Source organism: Meleagris gallopavo, chromosome 22 (genome assembly GCF_905368555.1).
Source record: "Meleagris gallopavo chromosome 22, MGAL_WU_HG_1.1, whole genome shotgun sequence".
NCBI classification, from domain to species: Eukaryota; Metazoa; Chordata; class Aves; order Galliformes; family Phasianidae; genus Meleagris; species Meleagris gallopavo.
Window position 1 is genome coordinate 6702367 of NC_139425.1, and position 19686 is coordinate 6722052.

General features: G+C 41.4%; 1 protein-coding gene across 1 annotated transcript in view; it reads right to left on the reverse strand.

Moving 5' to 3' along the window:
- Positions 1–550: 550 nt before the first annotated feature.
- The window catches only part of KCNB1 (potassium voltage-gated channel subfamily B member 1), a 105472-nt gene continuing 86336 nt past the window's right edge, over positions 551–19686 (reverse strand). Inside the window, exon 3 of the mRNA XM_085241398.1 lies at positions 551–8416. Within this exon, the coding sequence (XP_085097524.1) occupies positions 6398–8416 (2019 nt within the window). The 3' untranslated portion in view covers positions 551–6397. The remainder of the gene's footprint in view (positions 8417–19686) is intronic.

The window sequence follows — 19686 nt, forward strand, 5'->3', positions numbered from 1 at the left end:
TTCAGCTTTCCTAAAGTTTCCTTTGTCTGGACAAGACAAAGCTTCAGTGCAAGAGCCTGGATCTGGTCAGCATGGGGTGCAAAACACATGCTGAAAAATAAACTCTTCTTCTTTGATGGGCTGGTTGGTGTCTGGGTCATTTCTGTTTTGGTGGGAGGGCTACCTGCAAGGGTAAATTTCAGACTGGCAAGATTAGAAGCTTGCTGTGGTGTGGTTAAATACGTTCAGATGAACTTGGTGATATGAAAACTGCATTTTGAAGAGATTTATGGGATTTTTTATGATAGATATAATGGGTTATTGCACTAGTTTTTTTCAAAAACAACCAACCAGCCAAAGAACCCCACCCAATTTTAATCACCTTGTGTGTAAATAAGTATTGCTGATACATAATCAGATATAAAACAGTTTCTGATGGTTATACTGCTCATTCAGGTGTTAGCAAGAATTTCTGAATACACTATATTCCCAAATTAATTCAAATATTTCAGATTTACTGGGTATTGTGGTGAGCATATAAGAAAGTCACAGAAAGGAGATTGCTTTGGGGTATGAACAGAAAAAGAGGCCAAAATTCTATCTGTGGAAAAAAATTGTCACTGAACATACTGTTTGGCTGATTCAAGCCAAAACTTTTCTGTGGTGTTAAAGGACAATCTGAATCTCTTTGTCACGCTAGACTTTACAGGCCATGAGATACGTTCTGGATGCACGTTTATCTCATGGACTTTTTATTAAACTTGTGTGATGGTACAGCTATGAAGGAGCAAGCAAGATCACTAGGTAAGCAGGTACAGGGGTGGTCTTCACCTTAGCCAAATCCAGTCCCTTCCTGAATGTGTACATGTTCTGTTTTTTTTTATTATCTTACTTTTTTTTTTTTTTTTTTTTGTCCATTTCTTGATTTTATCTGGGACTGAAAATAGAAATTCCAAAAACCCAGTGAGAAATAAGTCTTGATCCTTCTGTTTTAACACAGGGAAATTTCCCCTGGATGTAGAAGCTAGAGAGGGAGTTTTGCCTGGGAACTGCTAGGTCACTGCAATTGAAATAAGAGTCTGACTTTTCTATTTTGATTAAAACTGAAATGAGATACTTATCCCAATTCTATCATAATAATTAGGACAATCAGATTCAAATTCTGTCTCTTCATGCTCTCATCTTAATTGATGTAAATCTGGAAAAACTCCACTGTAACCCAGGCTATGGTTAATGCTGAAGCCAGTGGCATTGGCTGTTATGTACCAGTACTGCCATAACCGAGGACAGTTTGGCCACTTCTTTGTTTCTCAGAAAGTACAACTTAGTTTCCATAGCCAATCTCTGGCTATTTTTACATACCACAAACAGGAAAATACAAAAACATGACAACATCAGAGAAACTTAACCTTTTGCAGACTCACTTCCAGAAGGGATGTTGCGGGTGTTTTCAGAATGAAGGAAAACGATGACAACAAAAAAATTAGGGACCAGCTATGCAAATGAACAAGAAAGCATATAATATATTATTCTGTAATACAAAAAGAAGAGATCTGACTTGATTGCCCTATTATAAATTTGCTAAAAATACATATATATATATTTATATTTTTATATATATATATATAATTTTTTTTTATATGAACAGAAAAATAGACTACTCTGGAATGCATGAAAGTCACATGACTTTTCCATACATCAGATACTTATAAAGCCAACACAATGGCAAACAGAAGGTACAGAGGTAACTAAAACATCTGTACTTTATTCAAGAACTATTTAAAGCCATATTCTCCCCAAGTGGCTGATCCTAAAGCATCTAAGGTAACACTTGTTCTGTTCAGTTACCATAAGCAGAAGTGACTGACCAAACATGAGCGCTTTGCTGAAGAAGTTGGAGCCAATTTGGAGCTGCTGGGAAGCCCACCTCCCCATCTTGCTCCTGAGCTTCACGAAGGGCATCAGTGCCACGCAGTCCCAATCACTCCGCTGCTTTACTCAGTAATTCTACTGCTTGCTTTGAAATGAGGCATTAAGAACTATGGGAGATCGTGTTATGGGGAACTTACCAACAGAGAGAGAACTTGGCTTTAGAGACGTTGTCTTTGTAATGAGTTTTAAATACCCTTGTTGTTTACTATAAACTGTACCAGTCATAATTCTGTCAAGACATAAATATACAATAGGTACAAATATTAACAATACATTACAACTTTACAGAAGAGAATACTGTTTTCCTTAGAAATGTGAATCTTATTAGCTGCAAGGGAAGAAAAGGCTACAGTTTATCACAGCCATAGTTGCCAAAGAAACCAACCGCCTTGGACTCCTTCCTGCGTGCCTTGCACAGACAAATTCCCCGGCATGTGACACTCGGCATGTTGAGAAAGGGAATGTGCGTTCCTTGGGTTTTCTTTTCCTCTTTATTTTTTTTCTTCTTTTTCTACCTTTATAGACTCTCAAACCTTTCAGAAAACGTGGATTTCACAGGAGACTGTTTTGTTTTATTTAGTTTTCTGTAAGTGTGCTTAGGTGAAGTTTCTAAGAAAAGGCACTGAGAAATCTACTGCAATAAGTGACTGCTGCCTTCCTTTGTTCAAGGCTAAAACTCAAAGGATCTTTGTTTGCTTCCTAGTTAAGAAAACTGCACCCATTCCTCCTGCAAATATATATGTTCTATATATATATATATATATTTATATATATGTATTAAAAATGGTGTTGATGGCGTAAGACACAAGCAAGAGCAGACATCACACGTACATAGTCCTTTCAGATACGATGTCTTCTGCAGCAGCAGCAGGTGAAACTGTCATCTTGCTTGATCCAGGATACACAGTAAGTTCACAGACCTGAATGCCACATATCAGTGATTAAACTGCACACTTTAGCTTGATGCAAGAGATATTGCATATTTGCTCCTACTTTGATGAGCTCTGGGAGATATGTACCAAACAAACTATAAAATGAAATTGTCTTTCTAGTATCTATAGGATTTAGTGAGCACTATGTTTTCAAAGCACTGCCTTTCCTTTTGTAATGAGTACAGATTTAGTCTACCATAGCTTTACGTTAGAGTAGATTTCCCAGTGCTTACATTATATATATGTGTATTATGCACACACACACATATATAGGTACATACTTCATAATCAGACTTTATTTCATTAAAATAAATTAAACATACTTCCTTTTTAACTGGGCACAAAATGAGAGCTACATCTTCATACACAAATAAGAAAGAAATGCTCTTCAAGCATATTATATGCTCAATTTTAAATTATTTGCTTTCTATAAGAAATCTATAGGACTTTGGCTATTCAGACTTAAAAGGTAGATTTTTAATGATACTTTTGAATTTGGCTTTCAAAAGTGACTCAATAAAATGCTACTTTAAAGGTAGGACTAAATAGATGATATAAGATATGTGTCGTAAGTAAACACACAAGGCAAACAGAGGGCCTTTGGTTACAAGGAGAGTTGCACCAGTTGATTATCAGTTAAAAATGATAGAATCCTTGATCTATACATTTTTGTCAGTGCCATCTATAAACCAAATACATCAATTTGGATGAAAGTGTGGTAAATACTACACTATATGGCTATATTTAAATATGCTCACTTTTGTGATATGTAAAATATGACTTTTTTTCCACATGAAAGCATCAGCTCTAAAAATATTTAGCTTGGAAATCACTATTACTTACTTTATCAAAAAAATTGTCCCTGATTTTTTTTTTTTTTTTTTCTTTTTACATTTGTGCTGATGGCAGACATGAATGATCACTGAAACATAGAGGTTATGTTAAGACTGTTCTCGTTAAAATTTCTCATTGCCACTCTATGGCCTCGGAAAGCCATAGAATAAATCGGTATTTAAAGCTTATCTGCTGGAAAGTCACTTTACTTCTTCGTAACGACTCAATCTTAACTAGCAATACGTCAGTTCCTTTAAGTACACTTGTATTTACTATGGCCAAATCCTAAAGTCCTTCACCAGGCAAAGAGCCCATTTGGAGGAATGGTGGTTTTGACTGAGTGAAGACAGAGCAAAAGCTGAGGAACCTCAGGAATTGGCCCTGTGTAAATACCCTGGAGAGCACAGTTTGCTCGCACGGAGTTCGAGCAACTCACTGAGTTTGAGTACCTCCCACGTAATTCTCTGCATGACACGAGGCCTCTTCCACTGCCAGCGGGCGAATTCGTGAGGTGGTGGCTCAGGTCTCACTTGCGCATTCCCTAGGGCCTGTCCTTGCAGGAGGCAAGGAGGATGTGTGAGCAGTGCCTTGGGCTGCATCCCACCGCCAGGAGCCCAGTGGGACAACCGCTCCAGCATGCGTGAGGGTTTGTGCCACGGAGAGACCTAGCAAAGCTATCATTGTAACCCATAACAGTTCCTAAAACAGATATGTGCTTATTGCTTTTGTCCGTACATGCTGCATTCACTATTATGGATTACAGACAGAAGTACTGTACAGCTCGGACGGACAGACAGTTACATTCAGGACCAACCAACGGCTTTTTCACAAGGGGAAGGGACAAAATGCAGCGGGCTCGCATGGTTATAGTCTTCCTCCAGCGTGCGCCTCCGCTCCCGAGTCCCATGCCTCCGCACGCCCCAAGACTTGTTGCATGCAGATAGCTACACGCCCCGGCAGGTGCTCCAAAATAGGTCAGGAAACACTTATTGACAGAGTTATTTACAACTGAGTTTTACAGTAGAAACGGATAACAACACAAAAGATTACCATCACAGTTATCACAGGACAGGTTGTGACTTGCTACCGGTGTGTAACAAATCACAGTCACGACAGGAGGCACAAATTAAAATAGTGCTTGGTTAAAGTGCTTGATTGTTACACTCTGCTATCCTACTCCAGCATTGCAACAACAACAACAAAAAGTCAACGTAAAGTGCTTTTCCCCCCCAGTATTAAAAACCAAAGACAAATTATTTCCTACACAATTTGACAGAACTTTATTGAAACAATAATATTTTAAAAACCTAGGCTGGTGGCTGCTAGTTCTGTTCACTTAAAATGGTCAAATCTTTTTTTTTATTTTTTTTTTATTTTTTTCTTCTTTCACTTAAAAATGAGTGGATGCTATTAAAACATCAGGCCTGGTCCTGCTGTCTCTGGCAGTCTTCCTGTGCTGCTGGATGCACCAACACGACAGGAGATGCTCCCACCCAACCTCCTCACAAGAGAGAGCACAACCAGGCCCGGGGCGGGTAGCTAAAGAATCCCTCTTTTTGCATATTTATGTAACGCTTGCATATCTTTCACCACGCCACGTGGGCGTGAAAAGCTTCAGACCAACTGGTTCCTCTCCTACACCAAGGGCAAGACTTCAGCTGATGCCTGAAGTCAGGGTGCGGGCGGGAAGGGTAGGACCGAGGAGCCGGCCATGCCCGGACCAAACCTCAGGGCCAGCTACTGCACTTGGCCATCCCTGTATGGCCGGGAGCTGCCATGGTGCAGCCGGGAGCCCAGAGAGGAGCTGAGCTCCCCTTCTAACCCCACGCTCCCCAGCTGTGGGAAGGGGGCTGTGATGCTGCCGGAGATCCCTGCTTCTGCATGGCTCCTTCACACCTTCCCAGCATGGGCTGTGTGTGCCCCAGGGGCCATGTGCTGGCCCAAGGGCAGCTTTTAATTTTAGCAGAGGGTAAGTGCGAGTTTCACTACGTCCTAAGGGGTGTTTGGAGTTAGATACAAGTGGTGCAACTCACCCTGCTGATGTTTCAAAAGAAAACGTCAGGTCCTACAGGATATAGTATTGTTAAACACACACAGAGCATTTTAATAACTGGTTTCTCTAGACCGCTATTTGTTTTAAATGGTTTTCACTTGGATTTTTCTAATAATGCAAGTGTTCCCTGTTACCTTTAGATATAATATCCATCAGAGAAAGCTGTAAATGAGGAACAGCTGCCCTGAAGCAGAGAGCATTGTGTTTTAGATAGCTTTATACCAACCCCAGCAAATTATTCCAGAGTTCATATCTGGCTGCCTTGGCATCCTTTATGGAACTAACGCAAATCAGGTGTTAATATTTCCAAAAGGAGCTCTAGCGTTCAAGGGGAATGGATGGATATTTGGTCACATTGGCTTCACTGGACAACATGAAAGGAGATCAATGTGTGATCATGATTTGCAATCCTTATTTTTTACTGATGTGGGCAATGTCTTTAGAGTTGTTTCAGAGAAGGACATTTTCACAAACCCACACTGGACCTCCCCTCAGACTTTTAGAAACAGATGGCTTGTTTCAGCCAAGTTCATGCCATGCAGAAGCTCTTTTTTTTTTTGTTTGTTTGTTTGTTTTTTTGTTGTTTTTTGTTGTTTTTTGTTTTTTTTTTTTGAGTTGACTGTATGGACATTCCTTTAAACTTTCAGTAAGTTCTCTTGGAGCCTGTTCAGATGCTTTGATCATGTGTGTTAGCATGTCCTCCACTGCCTGGTAATACGTGGACTTCTGGGGAAATGTGATTTTCTAGTCTGACAGTCTCCTGATTGCCCTGGGTTCTTCCAGTGATACCTTCCATAGAATAAATGCAGTTTTGCCCTATTAGCTTAGGGGAGGTGGGTAAAGCAGCAGCTTCTAGATGGTTCTTCTCTGTTCTATAAACATTGTCCTTTTGCTTTAGATAACCAATGTTTGTAACATTGTACTTAGGACTCACATTTCCAGGAGGACTTGAATCATAAAGCAGCTGACCTTCGTCATCAGTGTCAGCATCTATGTATTTGTGAATACCGGCATCATGGAAGTTGAAAGCTATGGCTGTCTGTGTCTCTGGTGACTTTGGAGGTGTTCTCGCACTTGCAGTTGTGTAGATGGAGGTTTCTGGGCTCATGAGAGATCTGTCAGAGAGTAAAGAAGTATCTGTGACGGTGGCAGCAGCAGCTCCCCTGCTCTTGAGAGTGTCTGGATATATTCTCAGGACATTTGATGCTGGTACTAATGTGCTGGCGTCCTCCTCCATGAAGTTGACTTTCAGAGATCTTAGTTTTAAAGGGTTACTGGCCTTTATGGAGCTTTTTGGACTTTCTATGAAAAAAGCAGAACGGTGGCTGCCTTCAGAGCTTATTTCTGCAAATCTGGCACTGCTCCCTTCTGCTCTGCTCTGCTCCTGAATCACATTAACGCCACCTTTGCAGGGAAGGGTAGCGAGTGGGCTGTGGGAAAACCTCCCGGAGTCAGGGAACTCTGCAGCACAACTTATGAAGCTGTCAATACTGGACATGCTCCTCATGTCAATGATCCCATCGGTGCGAGTTGTCAGCAAGGGCACCATAGGGCCAGGAAGGGTCTCCATTTCTAGCTCTTCCTTTTGCTTTCCAGGTTGACTTGACTCTTTAGTGTTAAGGTTTGGCTGTGACTGAGTCTTTGCCATTTTGTTATACATGTCTTCTAGCTGTTGGACATTCAGGTGTTGGGGGCTTGAAGATGACCTAGCTTTTTCTGGAGATCCTTGTTCTTTTGTTTCAAAAGATTTACTAGAGCTAGTTTCAGAGAGCGTTCTCTTGGTCCATTTCCATTTGTTGGGAGATAAATGATTGTCCTGAACTTTATCCTTTTTGGCTATGCTTTCTCCATTCTTTTCAACCACAATGTCCATAAGTTCTATGCTTCGGGCAAATGCATCCTTCATGTTCATGGAGACGATACTACCATTCCTTTTGGCCCTTTCAAGAGCTTCTCTGCGCTTAATGGCTTTCTCTTGCCTCTTCTGCTCTTTGTAGAACTCAGAGAAGTTATTGACAATAATTGGGATAGGAAGAGCAATCACCAGCACTCCAGCAATGCAGCACAGTCCTCCTACTATTTTACCTAAAAGTGTTTTGGGGTAGATATCTCCATAGCCTACTGTTGTCATGGTGATTGTTGCCCACCAGAAAGAAGCTGGGATGCTCTTGAATTTTGTATCGTCCTCATCCTTTTCTGCAAAAAACACTAAGCTGGAAAAGATCATAATGCCCATGGCCAAAAACAAGATGAGTAAGCCAAGCTCATTGTAACTTCTCCTCAGTGTAAACCCCAAGGATTGTAAACCCGTTGAGTGCCGGGCAAGCTTTAGAATCCGGAGTATCCTCATAATCCGAAATATTTGGACCACTCGTCGTACATTTTGGAACTGAAGTACACTTTTATTGGATTCTGTGAGAAAGATAGTGACATAGTATGGTAGGATAGCTAGCAAATCAATAGCATTCAGTGGGCCTTTGAAAAACTTCCATTTCTTAGGCGAGGATAGGAACCGCAAGAGGTATTCCATTGTAAACCATGCAATGCACACAGCTTCCACATGGGCAAGTTGAGGATTATCTGTGGTCTGCCCAAATTCATCCATGCCTTGTAATTCAGGAAGTGTGTTTAGGGACAAGGCAATTGTAGATAGTACAATAAACATGATGGAAATGATTGCCAAAATCTGGAAAGGAAAGAGAAGACAGTGAGTTTGGCTCAGAATATATTACATGATCTACCTTCACATTTCACATGTACCATCACATTAATACACATGGCTGTGCTTCCATTTATGAATTTCTAGACTAATTTAGCTTTTAGTACATGGAAATGCATCCTGAAGTGATTCTATTTTGAAAACTGGTTTGAGTTATATCAGATGCATAGAGCAGATAAAACATCTACTTTGACTTCTGGTGCATTTATCTATTCATTTTCAGTGTGTTCCAAGCAGCTAGGATGCCAGAAGGATTGTGAAGCAGTTCACAGCGGGACCTTTTGATTAACTACTAATTAGGTGCCCAACAAAGCCCATCTGGACAATCATCTCTGAAATCTAAGCACGAGGGAATATAATTGTGAATGCAAAATTCAGTCACAGTGATGTCCTCCATTTAATACATGGCTATGTCTATTATTTTTGCTTGCCTGTGACTTATTATAGTGATGTATGTATATTTTCACTACATCTCAGTGTACAAGTAATACACTCTTTTTGAATGATTCATCTCTAATTTGAAACTTGACAGTTGTGAAAGACACAAAAAATTTTCTGAGGTTTTCTAAAATATTTTGAGACGTGAGCTTTTCTGTGTATAACCCAGCTCCTCACCACAACAAGGGAAGAGAGCAAACCCAGCCAGATGAACGGAACTGCACAACAATGAGACAGCCTGGTAGGGCAAATCCAGCCAATGGAAAGCTCTGCCCCCGGCAGAAACCAGATCTTGAGAGCAAGAGTGCAAAGAGATGAGAAGGCTTTGCAGTGAGAAACCTCTCTGAAAAAAATCACATACACATGCTCAGCTCCTGGGCCATTGACTTTATGCAGAACTGGAAAGCATGAAATGCTAGATTAGCATGTTTGCAGCGTTCAGATACTGTAGGCAGACTGTCCTTCCATATCTGTTTTAATTCTGTTCTTTCCAGTTTCCCTAATTACGTTTTCTTTTAAAGTCATTTGAAGGAGGTTTTAGAGCTGACAGACAATTTGAGGAATGTTTTTTTTCTACTAGTGGGTTCTTTCTCTAGCTTGTTAATTGGGTAGGAATATATCTAGTTTCTTAGGTTACTGCCAAAATACAGAAATGATATCAAAACACATGTATACGTGACTAATGTTTTATGCATTCATGGCAGTGTAAGCTGGTCCCTTATGCTTGCTTTTCTTCCGCTTGAGATAGAAAAGAAGCATAAAATCAATTGCAAAATATGTGTGTGATGACTAAATACGCAATATGAAGCAATGAATTATAAGATGTATGACAGGAGTTCTGCATCATGAATTGCAAATCTGACATGCTCTGAGCCCATGTCCTTCCTTGCCCATATAACTGGATAGTAGCTTTCCTCAGAGCAACATCTCTCAGCCAGCTTCACAACACCAGAATATCCACAATAACCACCTGGGGCTCTGCAGAAAGAAATTCTTGCAGGATTTCTCTTCAGACAAATCCAGCACAGATATTCTAGTGGTCAGGAGATATCAGACTGTTGGATGCACAGTCCCTACAGCAGTACAAGCCTTGTTACTGTACAAGAAACACGCAGATGCAAAATGGATTAGAAACACTTTAATTGTCTCTGGAAGAGCCTCAATTCTTCTCTGAAGCTGAAAGACAGAAGTGTTATGCAAAGGTTGGAAGCTTTACTTGAATTAAATTCAGCTTGAATTAAATTCAGCTACTGCTTTTGGAGAAAAATCAGCTCACACACCTTCAAAAAATCCAAATTTAAAGTAAGACTTTCAATTTTGACAGTTTGACTTCTAAAAGCGTTCTAAAATCTACTTGCAGGTTAAAAAACCCTTCCTAATCAATATAACAAAAAACATCTACATTTAAATCACTGAAAATGTAGCTTTGATTTGACCATGACACTGCAGACCTAGTAATTTAATCTGAAGAATGAAATCTGACTAGAAACAAACATTAGTTCCATTAAACAGCCTGTTTTCATTGCTTAAATTGCATTAAATGAAAAAAAGTGAATGGTGTAAATGCCTTTCTCTGCAATGATGGGAATTTTAGAATATCATCACTTTCAGTTATTTAATATTTACTAGGAGAAATGCAGGGAAGATTTCCTTTCTTTTTAAAACAGATTGTTTATAAGAAAGTTTGGTGTTAGGATTATAAAAATGTATTCACTGAAGACAATCTACTGATAGGAAACAAATAACTTCAAAATGAATCTCTACATTTCAGTTAATTGAGTGTTAGAAAGAGGTCAGCAGAAATACAATCTGGCTTATGAGCAATCAGAAGCAACCATCTAAGCTTACTCATGGATTCTGCTTTTATTTGGCTGAAAGAAAAGGTGAAAAATGAGGTGAAACTGGTGGAGATATTTTGATAGAGGACTTTATGCTGAAGTGGGGAGAAATTCAGATTATTTTTGCAGATTAATTTGAAAGATCACCTCCTAAAGACCAGAGAATTTTCCCAGAAGCAGGGAGCCACATTTGCTTTCCTAGAAGGCTCTTTCAGTGTTTTGCGGTGATTTCTTTGTTTACAACTTGTGATTTCTGAAGGTGTTTGGGATGTTTTCAATAGCAGTTTTCAATTTCTTGCTGGGCTTTATCTCTGCCCACTATGCACAGAAGGGCTTATTTGTAGACCTAGATGTACCTAGTGTGTTTTATCTCCTTCGCTTTCAGTGTAAATATTAACACTCCATCTTTATTCAGCGGATGCCATCCAGAAGCAGTAATTGGTGTCAAACCTTGTTTCTTTTGATATACTTTCCTGCTTTGAAGATCAAGGCAATGCCAGATGAACATAAATTTGAAAACTAGGAGATCTGAGGGTAAAATTTGTTTTTAGTCTAGCAGATCTAGCCATGGAGCAAAGCAATAAACAGACAGAGACATTTATCATTTCTCCAGCAAGTAGCAGCGAGATGTTACCTGTATTCCTAAGATAAAGATTTTCCCCTTTGTTGGTCTGCTGCAATCATACATCTTTAGAAGGCTGTCAGGGTAAGAAAAACTTCCAAATGTGGGTTGACTGTCCTCAAGTATTCAGAGAACTTTTCAGTTGAAAAATACCAAAACAACAGAGGATAAATTTATCCAGAAGGCGTTTTAGAGGATCCTTCTCTGAGACATGTCTTGTAGTATGCACCACCCAAAAACCCACCTGAGGAGCAGCTCTCTGCAGCAAACCGGATCCAGTTGCTGTTGCTGCCGAGGATTAGCAGTGCATTCAATGGCACAACTCTCTATACCAAATTATTTACAATCTTGTATTTTAGATTACAGAAATGACCATCTGTCTGTCTGATAGGACTTCCTATCACAGACATACTGATTCTCTGGCACTGCAGCTTTTGTATTTTCTACTGTCAGTAATGAGACACAGAAAGTGGAAGGAAAGATACACTACCAAGAGTGCTTATCATAGAATCATACAATCATTATGGTTGGAAAGACCAATAAGATCATCTAGTTCAACCACCACCTCATGACCACTCCAGACCCATAACCACAGTGCCCACTAAAAATACCTCTCAGTGCAACATCTACCCTTTCCTCAAACACCTTTAGGGGTGGTGACTCCACCACCTTGTTGGGCAGCCTGTTCCAATACCTCACACTCTAGGGGTGCTCAGTGAGATTGGCAACACTTCCATGCAATTCCCACCATTCCCTCCTTTCTTTGCTCCTTCCAGGTTCACTTTTGAGCCATGTGCTTCTGATGCCATGTCCCCAGGACCATTTCTTCTAGCAGGTTGCATGAAATAAGCTGTGTAAGTTTCCTTTCTCTATTTCTGCATTTGCACTTACATTTCACCTGCTGCAGCACACCATAAATGGTGAATTTCCCCATCAGGTACTTTACTCAGTAGCTTGCAGCGGGTGTTGGACTGACTCTTAAGGAAGCACTGCCTTGCAGTGCACGACTCAGTATGTATAGGCAGGATTCCAGAAAATAGTCAAATAGTCTGTTCTGCAAAGACTTTTACTGAGTGAATCTGTATTGCTGGTATGATTTTTTTGTGGAAGCTGAATAACCCAAGGGCAGGCAGGGCAAGCTTTTGAATGAATTTAAAGCACTTTCCTGGAAGTGATTAGCATGATTGTGCATACAGGCTGGTTATTACAAATGCAAATGAGACGTGCAAGCTGATTATGTGAGTAAGTTGCAGAATTTGGTGGGCAGCAAAACTGCGAGTGCTATCTCACAGGTGGGGTAAGTTTCAGGCAGTGTTAGGTTTGGTAATATGCATCTGGTCTTTGCACTGCTAAGAACCCTAACTAAGGTCAAAGTATAAGACTGGAGATTCTCAAAGCCATTAAAATTAATGACAATAGACTGTCCAAATCCCGTAGATGGCTCTAAAATCCCAATGTAAGCATCTGAGCTCTATCTGCTCATGGCAACATGCCCTATACTTTTTCTGTCTTCATCCTCAGTAATGAAGCTGATATAGAAAGGAGAAGGGGTGGTGTGTGGGAGAGAGTAGGAGGGTGTTTGAATATAGATAGATTCAATATTCTTGGAAATACGATGAGGAAATTGTTATGTAATCAAGAAGTTCAATAATGGTTTAGTCTAATGCACTTTTTTAGCTCCATGAGGACATGCAGAATAAACTTGGCATCGGGACCAGGTTTCATTCATATGCTCCATTTACTAAGGGATTTTTCCTGCAGCCTTCCCATTTCCCCAAGCAAACAGTATATTCAGAGTCAGACTGCCCAGCTCCCTCCTGCCATGCTGATGCCAGCCCATGTCTCCCCAGGCCGTGAGACACAGATCATAATGCATTTTGAGCCATACCCCACAAAAAAAGATGGAGAGTTCCTTAATCTCCTCCCCACTTTGTGGAGCACAGGAGAATATCACCCACTCACGGCAGATATTTATTAACAGGGACTTGCTTTGGGAAACACCTCTTCACTAGAAAATGCCTACTTATTCTGAAACTCTGCAGAAAATTCTCACTTCTGATGCCATGATTCTGGCCATCGGACTTTCAGGATATTTTTATCTAGAAAGCACTGAGGCCATTAAAAATATTAACGCTTTTTTCTTGGATTGTGACAAGGAAATGAGGATAAAGAGGCAAGGAAGATACGCACAACTTTCAGTCCTGTTCTTTTGTGTGTGCATAGAAGGATGTTAAGATGCAAATTAAGACCTGCACAACCCCCAACCAAATCTCTAGGTCCCTCTGATTTCTGGGGAGTAGAAGCCTATGCTTACAAGTTGTACCTGATCTGGCACTCTCCATGCCACTCCTCCATCTTGAGGCTCATTTCCACCACAGGCTCTGTCCCCTGGATGTGTAGGACCCTACACCATCAGCCTACATCCCTGCAGTGCTCTCTGTCATTGTGTGCACAGTCTGGGAGAGCTCAAATGCCTCTGCTCTTCTGTAAGCATTACCGCACAGTATAAAACCTATGAAACCAAAATCATTTCTGTTTTGTTTTGTACTGCCTGAGATCTTAATTTTGTCACTGCCTGACAGAGTGCACACTGAATACTAGTTAATTCCTTGATTTCAGCTATAGCTGTAGTAATACTATCTATTGGGAGACTACGTCTACTTGGCCTAAAAGGGGGTACAGTACTTCTGCTGGTTATATGACAGTGCTTTGCTTACACACAAGCATCCAGAGCTGCTACTGCAACTGCTGCTGACTAAGCTGAAGTGGGCAGAGAAGTAGCCTTCAGGCATGACTGCCTGTAAATTCCTTAATGCTGCTAAGAACATGTTTAGTTGTCAGAGAGCTATCAAGCTCCATTAAATGATAAATGGTGTCAGTCTTCCTTTTAAGCAAAGCCCAGATGCAAATGGTGCGCAGGAGAAGAAAATGATAAATGAATGAAAATACTGAAAAGGCAAACTTCAAAGGCATATGCTGCCTTCAGACATCAGTACAATAATAGTGCTTGAGAAAGGATGAGAGGGGAGCATCTGTCCTATTTCTGCCACTGGGGAAAGTTAGAAAAGAAAACAAACACACAGAAGCTTAAATTTCCTCTTTTTCCCCCCAGGTTTTAGGTCCCTGAAAGGCAGGCTGTAGTGAAACCCTCATGCACAGTGCACAGAGCATCCCACCTGCTCTTAAACACTCTACAGGAAACCAGGAAAGCATGCTGGGAAACCATGCTGGGTTTCCTCTATAGGAGATCCAGTATTTTTCCAGGGCACATTTATTCAGAACAGTAGTTTGTTTCATTCTCTTTTCTCACAATTTGTACTTCATTTTCTAATTCTCTTTTTCTTTTTCTGATTTTATTTACCTTTTCTTCACACATCCAGGTCACTTTCTTTCCTATCTATGCTTTTTTTATTCCCCCTATCCTAATGCCTTCTGTGATCCTTAGTCTGACATAGCAGAGTGCTATACCTCAAAATACAATTCCATTTCAATAAGAAGCAACACGTCATAGTGTCCTGTGTTGGTGACCAGCACCTGTCTCAGTGTTACAGCAGCCTTCTATTTCCATGGGTTTTGCTGGCATTATGGCAAGGCATTAGCTGTTATCATAGAATCATTAAGGTTGGAAAAGACACTCGGATCATCTAGTCCAACCACTAACCCATTACTACCATGCCCACTAACCATGCCACTCAGTGCCACATCTGTCAGAGCCAGACTGTAGACCTCCCTCCTCCCAGATAGAACCATCCCTGAAGCTTTGTGCTCCTCTATCAGATACTTCTCTCTCTCCTGCTTTCTCTCTTCCATTCAGTAACCTATGGTTTGAATGCAGAAAAACAAAAGAAAGTAAATTCCTAAGCACTCAGCAGCACTGAATGCCTGGGAACTGCTCCATAAGGTCCTTTTGTGGTTCAACTCTGCACCAGGAAGAGACAACACTCATGAGTAACTCCCAGCATCCCAAGAATCTGCTCAGCCTCAGTCACTGTCTTCAGGGGCTGCTGAGATGAAAATGTTGGGGTTCACTGCTGTAGATGTGGGAGGTTTTATTTAATGGTTAAATTGAATCAGGAATGCGCCAAGATATAGCATGAAATCAACTAAATGTAATTTAGCAAAAACTATTAGCTTGATTGCTAAACCAGCCTTCTTCTCATGAATATGCATGAAAATAATTGATATTAATTCTTTTTGAATCTAAGGCACATTAGTCCTGCATATTACAGTGTGGAATCTTTTGGAAGACTAAACCAATTCCACTGCCACTTCCTTACCAAAAGGTATAATTAGTTTTGCTGCAGGGAGATACACCTCATCATTGATACCATACTGGGTTGTCACATAGCAAGGAAATTAGAACAGTGCTCCTTGTTTTGTCTGCAAAAAAATGGTGACCTGATCAACAATTTTTCCAGAAATGCATTAGGAGAAGCATAAATCTGTTACAAGCATCAGCTGTGCTAATGATATGAACAGACGGGGAAGCCTTCAGGAGCAGTAAATCCCTACAGAGAGTGGAAATATCCTCAACCCATTGAGAATGTTTGACACTAACACAGGGTGGAGGTACTGCTGCTTGGGACTGGCTGCCATCAGTCAGCAGGTGGTTTGCTCATCACTTCCTTTGTACATTTTTTTCTTCCTATTTTTTCTCTTCTCTTCTCTTCTCTTCTCTTCTCTTCTCTTCTCTTCTCTTCTCTTCTCTTCTCTTCTCTTCTCTTCTCTTCTCTTCTCTTCTCTTCTCTTCTCTTCTCTTCTCTTCTCTTCTCTTCTCTTCTCTTCTCTTCTCTTCTCTTCTCTTCTCTTCTCTTCTCTTCTCTTCTCTTCTCTTCTCTTCTCTTCTCTTCTCTTCTCTTCTCTTCTCTTCTCTTCTCTTCTCTTCTCTTCTCTTCTCTTCTCTTCTTCTTCTCTTAAATCATCCCTATATCAGCCCATGAGTTCATGCACTTTTCAGTCTCCCTCCCTTGCACTTGTTCAGCTGTCTGCGAGGCTAAACCACAACACTCGACGCCTCCTACAGTGCATGGGAGACTTCTCCAACACATTTCAGAGTTTTTTCATATTCAAACTTAGAACAAGGGCACTTCTTCTGCCTTCCAGTCTGGGAAAGATTTACTTTAGTGAGACAAATCCTCCTGCATCAGGCTGCAGCCCTACCCTGGGCTGCACAGCCCCACGCAGCTGCCCACATGCGTACAGCCTGATGTAGGAGGAGCTTTACTTGCAGCTATTGCCTTGGTGAGTAAGCTTTGTGCTCACACAAGGGATTACTGATTATAACTGTTTATTGCTGCAAAGAAGTTGAATATGTGTCCCTCTTTTTGCAAGAGAGACATACGAAGGCTGCAGATGATGGGAAATGTCACTGCAGGGTTCCTTCTAAGCCCACAGCACCTCCCTAGTTCTTAGCCCCTTCTATAATGACATAACTCCTGCTTTCCCTATCAACGTCTCTGTTCTCTCTCCTGTGCACACTCTGTTTGCAGACATCAGGGCTGATGTGGGGACACAGCCACATGTGGATCCCCCTCCCAGCGTTCCCAGGGCTTTTCTCTGCAGCCCTTTAAAACACTCAGTTCACTTTGTGTTCGCAGTCTCAAGCACAGATGGTTCTTCCCTTTGTAAGCACTGAACACTTGATTAGCTATCACATATTTAATAAACAGCAACAACTATAGACAAACCAAAGCAGCTAAAAATGAATCCTCAGCAATTAATCATTCATATCAATATGAGACCTCAGCAAATAGTAAACAGAGACGGTAGATACAGAATCTATTTGAATTCTGCTCAGAAAAGAAGAGGCAGCAGCTATATAAGAGTTTGATCTCATCTCAGCACGACAGTTTCGATGCATTTAAGCTATAAATACAGGAAATGAAACAGAAGTGTCAAAATATATACTTTTTTTTTTTTCTTCTCTTTTCTCTTTTTTAACTTGCTTTTGAGTTCAGAAAAAGCTCTTTGAAGTGTCAGCTGTCAGCCTGGGAACTCCTCTTGTTTCCATGTTCACTGACTTCTGGGAGCAATGGGCATGACACTAACTGCGTAGTAAGCTGTTCCAAAGCCACAAGAAGCAAGCACCTTCCACTCTGGACAGCCATGGGCTTTCTGATATTTTCAGCATCTCTTATGATGGCCTTTCCTACGCTGCTACATAACAGCATATCATCAATAAACACTGCATGGGCATCACACATTGCAACCTCTTCCTTCTTTCTACTCCTCAGCACAGCCCTTCGAGGTCACCCTGCTACTGTCATGCTGCCAGCATGGTCCCCAACCTGCAGGGCAGGCACCTGAGCTCCATTCTTGCTGCCATGGTACCCAAGAAGTAACTTCACAACAAAAACAGATTTTTACTTTACCACTCCTTTTCCAATGCTCACAGAACTGGAGAAAAAGTAGAGATGAAAAGAAAGAAAAATAAGAAAAATAAGAACAAAAAGCCATCCTTTTTGTCAGAGAGCACTGTTTGTTTTCATACTATCCCCTGGGGATCTCTGTTTGTTTGTTTTAATGACCATTTAATTGATAATTTGCCCTTTACACTAACAAAGTCACTGAAAATTGAAAAAAGCAGCACTGAAAATGTGCTGCATTTTAGTGAAAGTTTATTGAACAGAGAAGAGGGGTGAGAGGGAGAGGCAAGGTTTGCTATACATGGCAGATGAGCAGTGCCAGGTGGTATACCATATTTTAATCAACGTGCAGAATAGCAAAGACCAGCACTGAAGATGAAGGGAAATGATTCACTTCACAGGGTTTTAGCACGTTTTCAATTGCCTGTTTTTGTTCAGGGTTTCTATGTTAATATAGGATGATACCACACTATACACTGGCTGGTAGAAATTAATCTTGTCACGAATGTACTTCTTTGAGAGGCTGAGCCTCCCTGAGCTCTTAATTTGAGCTGATTTGACTGTCTCATTATCATAGCAGCAGATTTTGGAATAGCAAAGTTGAACCTTACTTGAACTTGTTGGCTACATCAGCACTGTTTTTCCTTCTCCTCCCCACCTCCATCCATGAATAATACCAGCATCACTTTTTTTTTAATGCTGCTGAGGCCTCCTAGTAACTGTTTGCTCAACAAACACAGCCAACATGGTGCATTAAAGAGACTGATTTGTGTTTGCCAAAGATAGAACTTGTCATATCAGAGAAATGCTCCATTTTGATGTCCTGGGAAACACAGGGCTTTCGGTCAAGCATGCAGTGCCTTTATCTCGCACATCGAACAGGCTGCGAGCATGACAGCTTTGGGTTTTGGAAAATACATACCGTGTGTGGACGGGGGCCAGGTTGCTTTGTTTCCCTGTTCTGAGATGCCATTGCAGTTCAGCTGAGCAGTCCCAGGCTCGGGCTGCTGTTTCCATCTCAGACCATGGCTCTGCATGGCTCATACTCCCCACTCACTGCTGTGATGAAGATCTAGTGTGGTTCAGATGCTACCATTAAGGCTGTGCTTGGCTAGCAGAAAACAACTCAGCCCTCTGTGCATATGGCCCGTAACAGGTCTGACTGGGCTCTGCCTGCAGCAGAGGCATCCATCCCTTCCTTCCCCAATAACTCTCCTCAGGAAGAACACAGGTGGGTGGGAGCAGGACTGCGGTGCCTGTAAAGGAGTCCTGCAACTCAGTGCAAGGTCAGCCACGAGCCGCCCCGTGGGCTCGCTGAGCCGCTGGATAAAGCTCTGTTTCTGATCAGGTTGCATTATCCCTAACGAGCTCTGGCAGACGCTTCAGCACTCTGCTCTTCCACTGAGACAAACTGGTAAGAGCCACCTTCTGAGGGCAGCGCTTAACTCTTTCCATGTGTGCTTGCTTGCCTACAGAGAAGCCCAGATTCTATTTGGGTCCTGAGCAAGGACCCACATTGCTCACACAGATCATCAGAACAATGCAGCCAGCTACTGATCGGGGCGATTACCCCGTGGACAGTGTGAGCTGCGGTCTGTAAGAGACGCTCCTGGGGCCGGCTGGTCCTCAGCACGTCGGCAGAATGGCAGTATTTCTGTTCTGCTGTTTGGCCTCTTGATGGCTACAGAACAAAACGCCAAGAATCTCCAACAGCACGAGGTCTGAAAGAGATCCCAGCATGCTTCTAAGAATGCATTTGAAAATGATAAGTGGAGAAAACCCAGCACAGGGACAGACCCACTGCAGGGTGGGAAAAACAAACCTTATGCTGAGAGCCATCTAAAAAGGACAAAATACCAAAGGAAGAAAAAAAAATATCTCAGTACGCCAGGTATACATTTACAGGAATAGCAAAGGGATCTAGGAATAACCTTTAAATGGATGGAATTGGGCACAGAACAGATGTGAATGAAA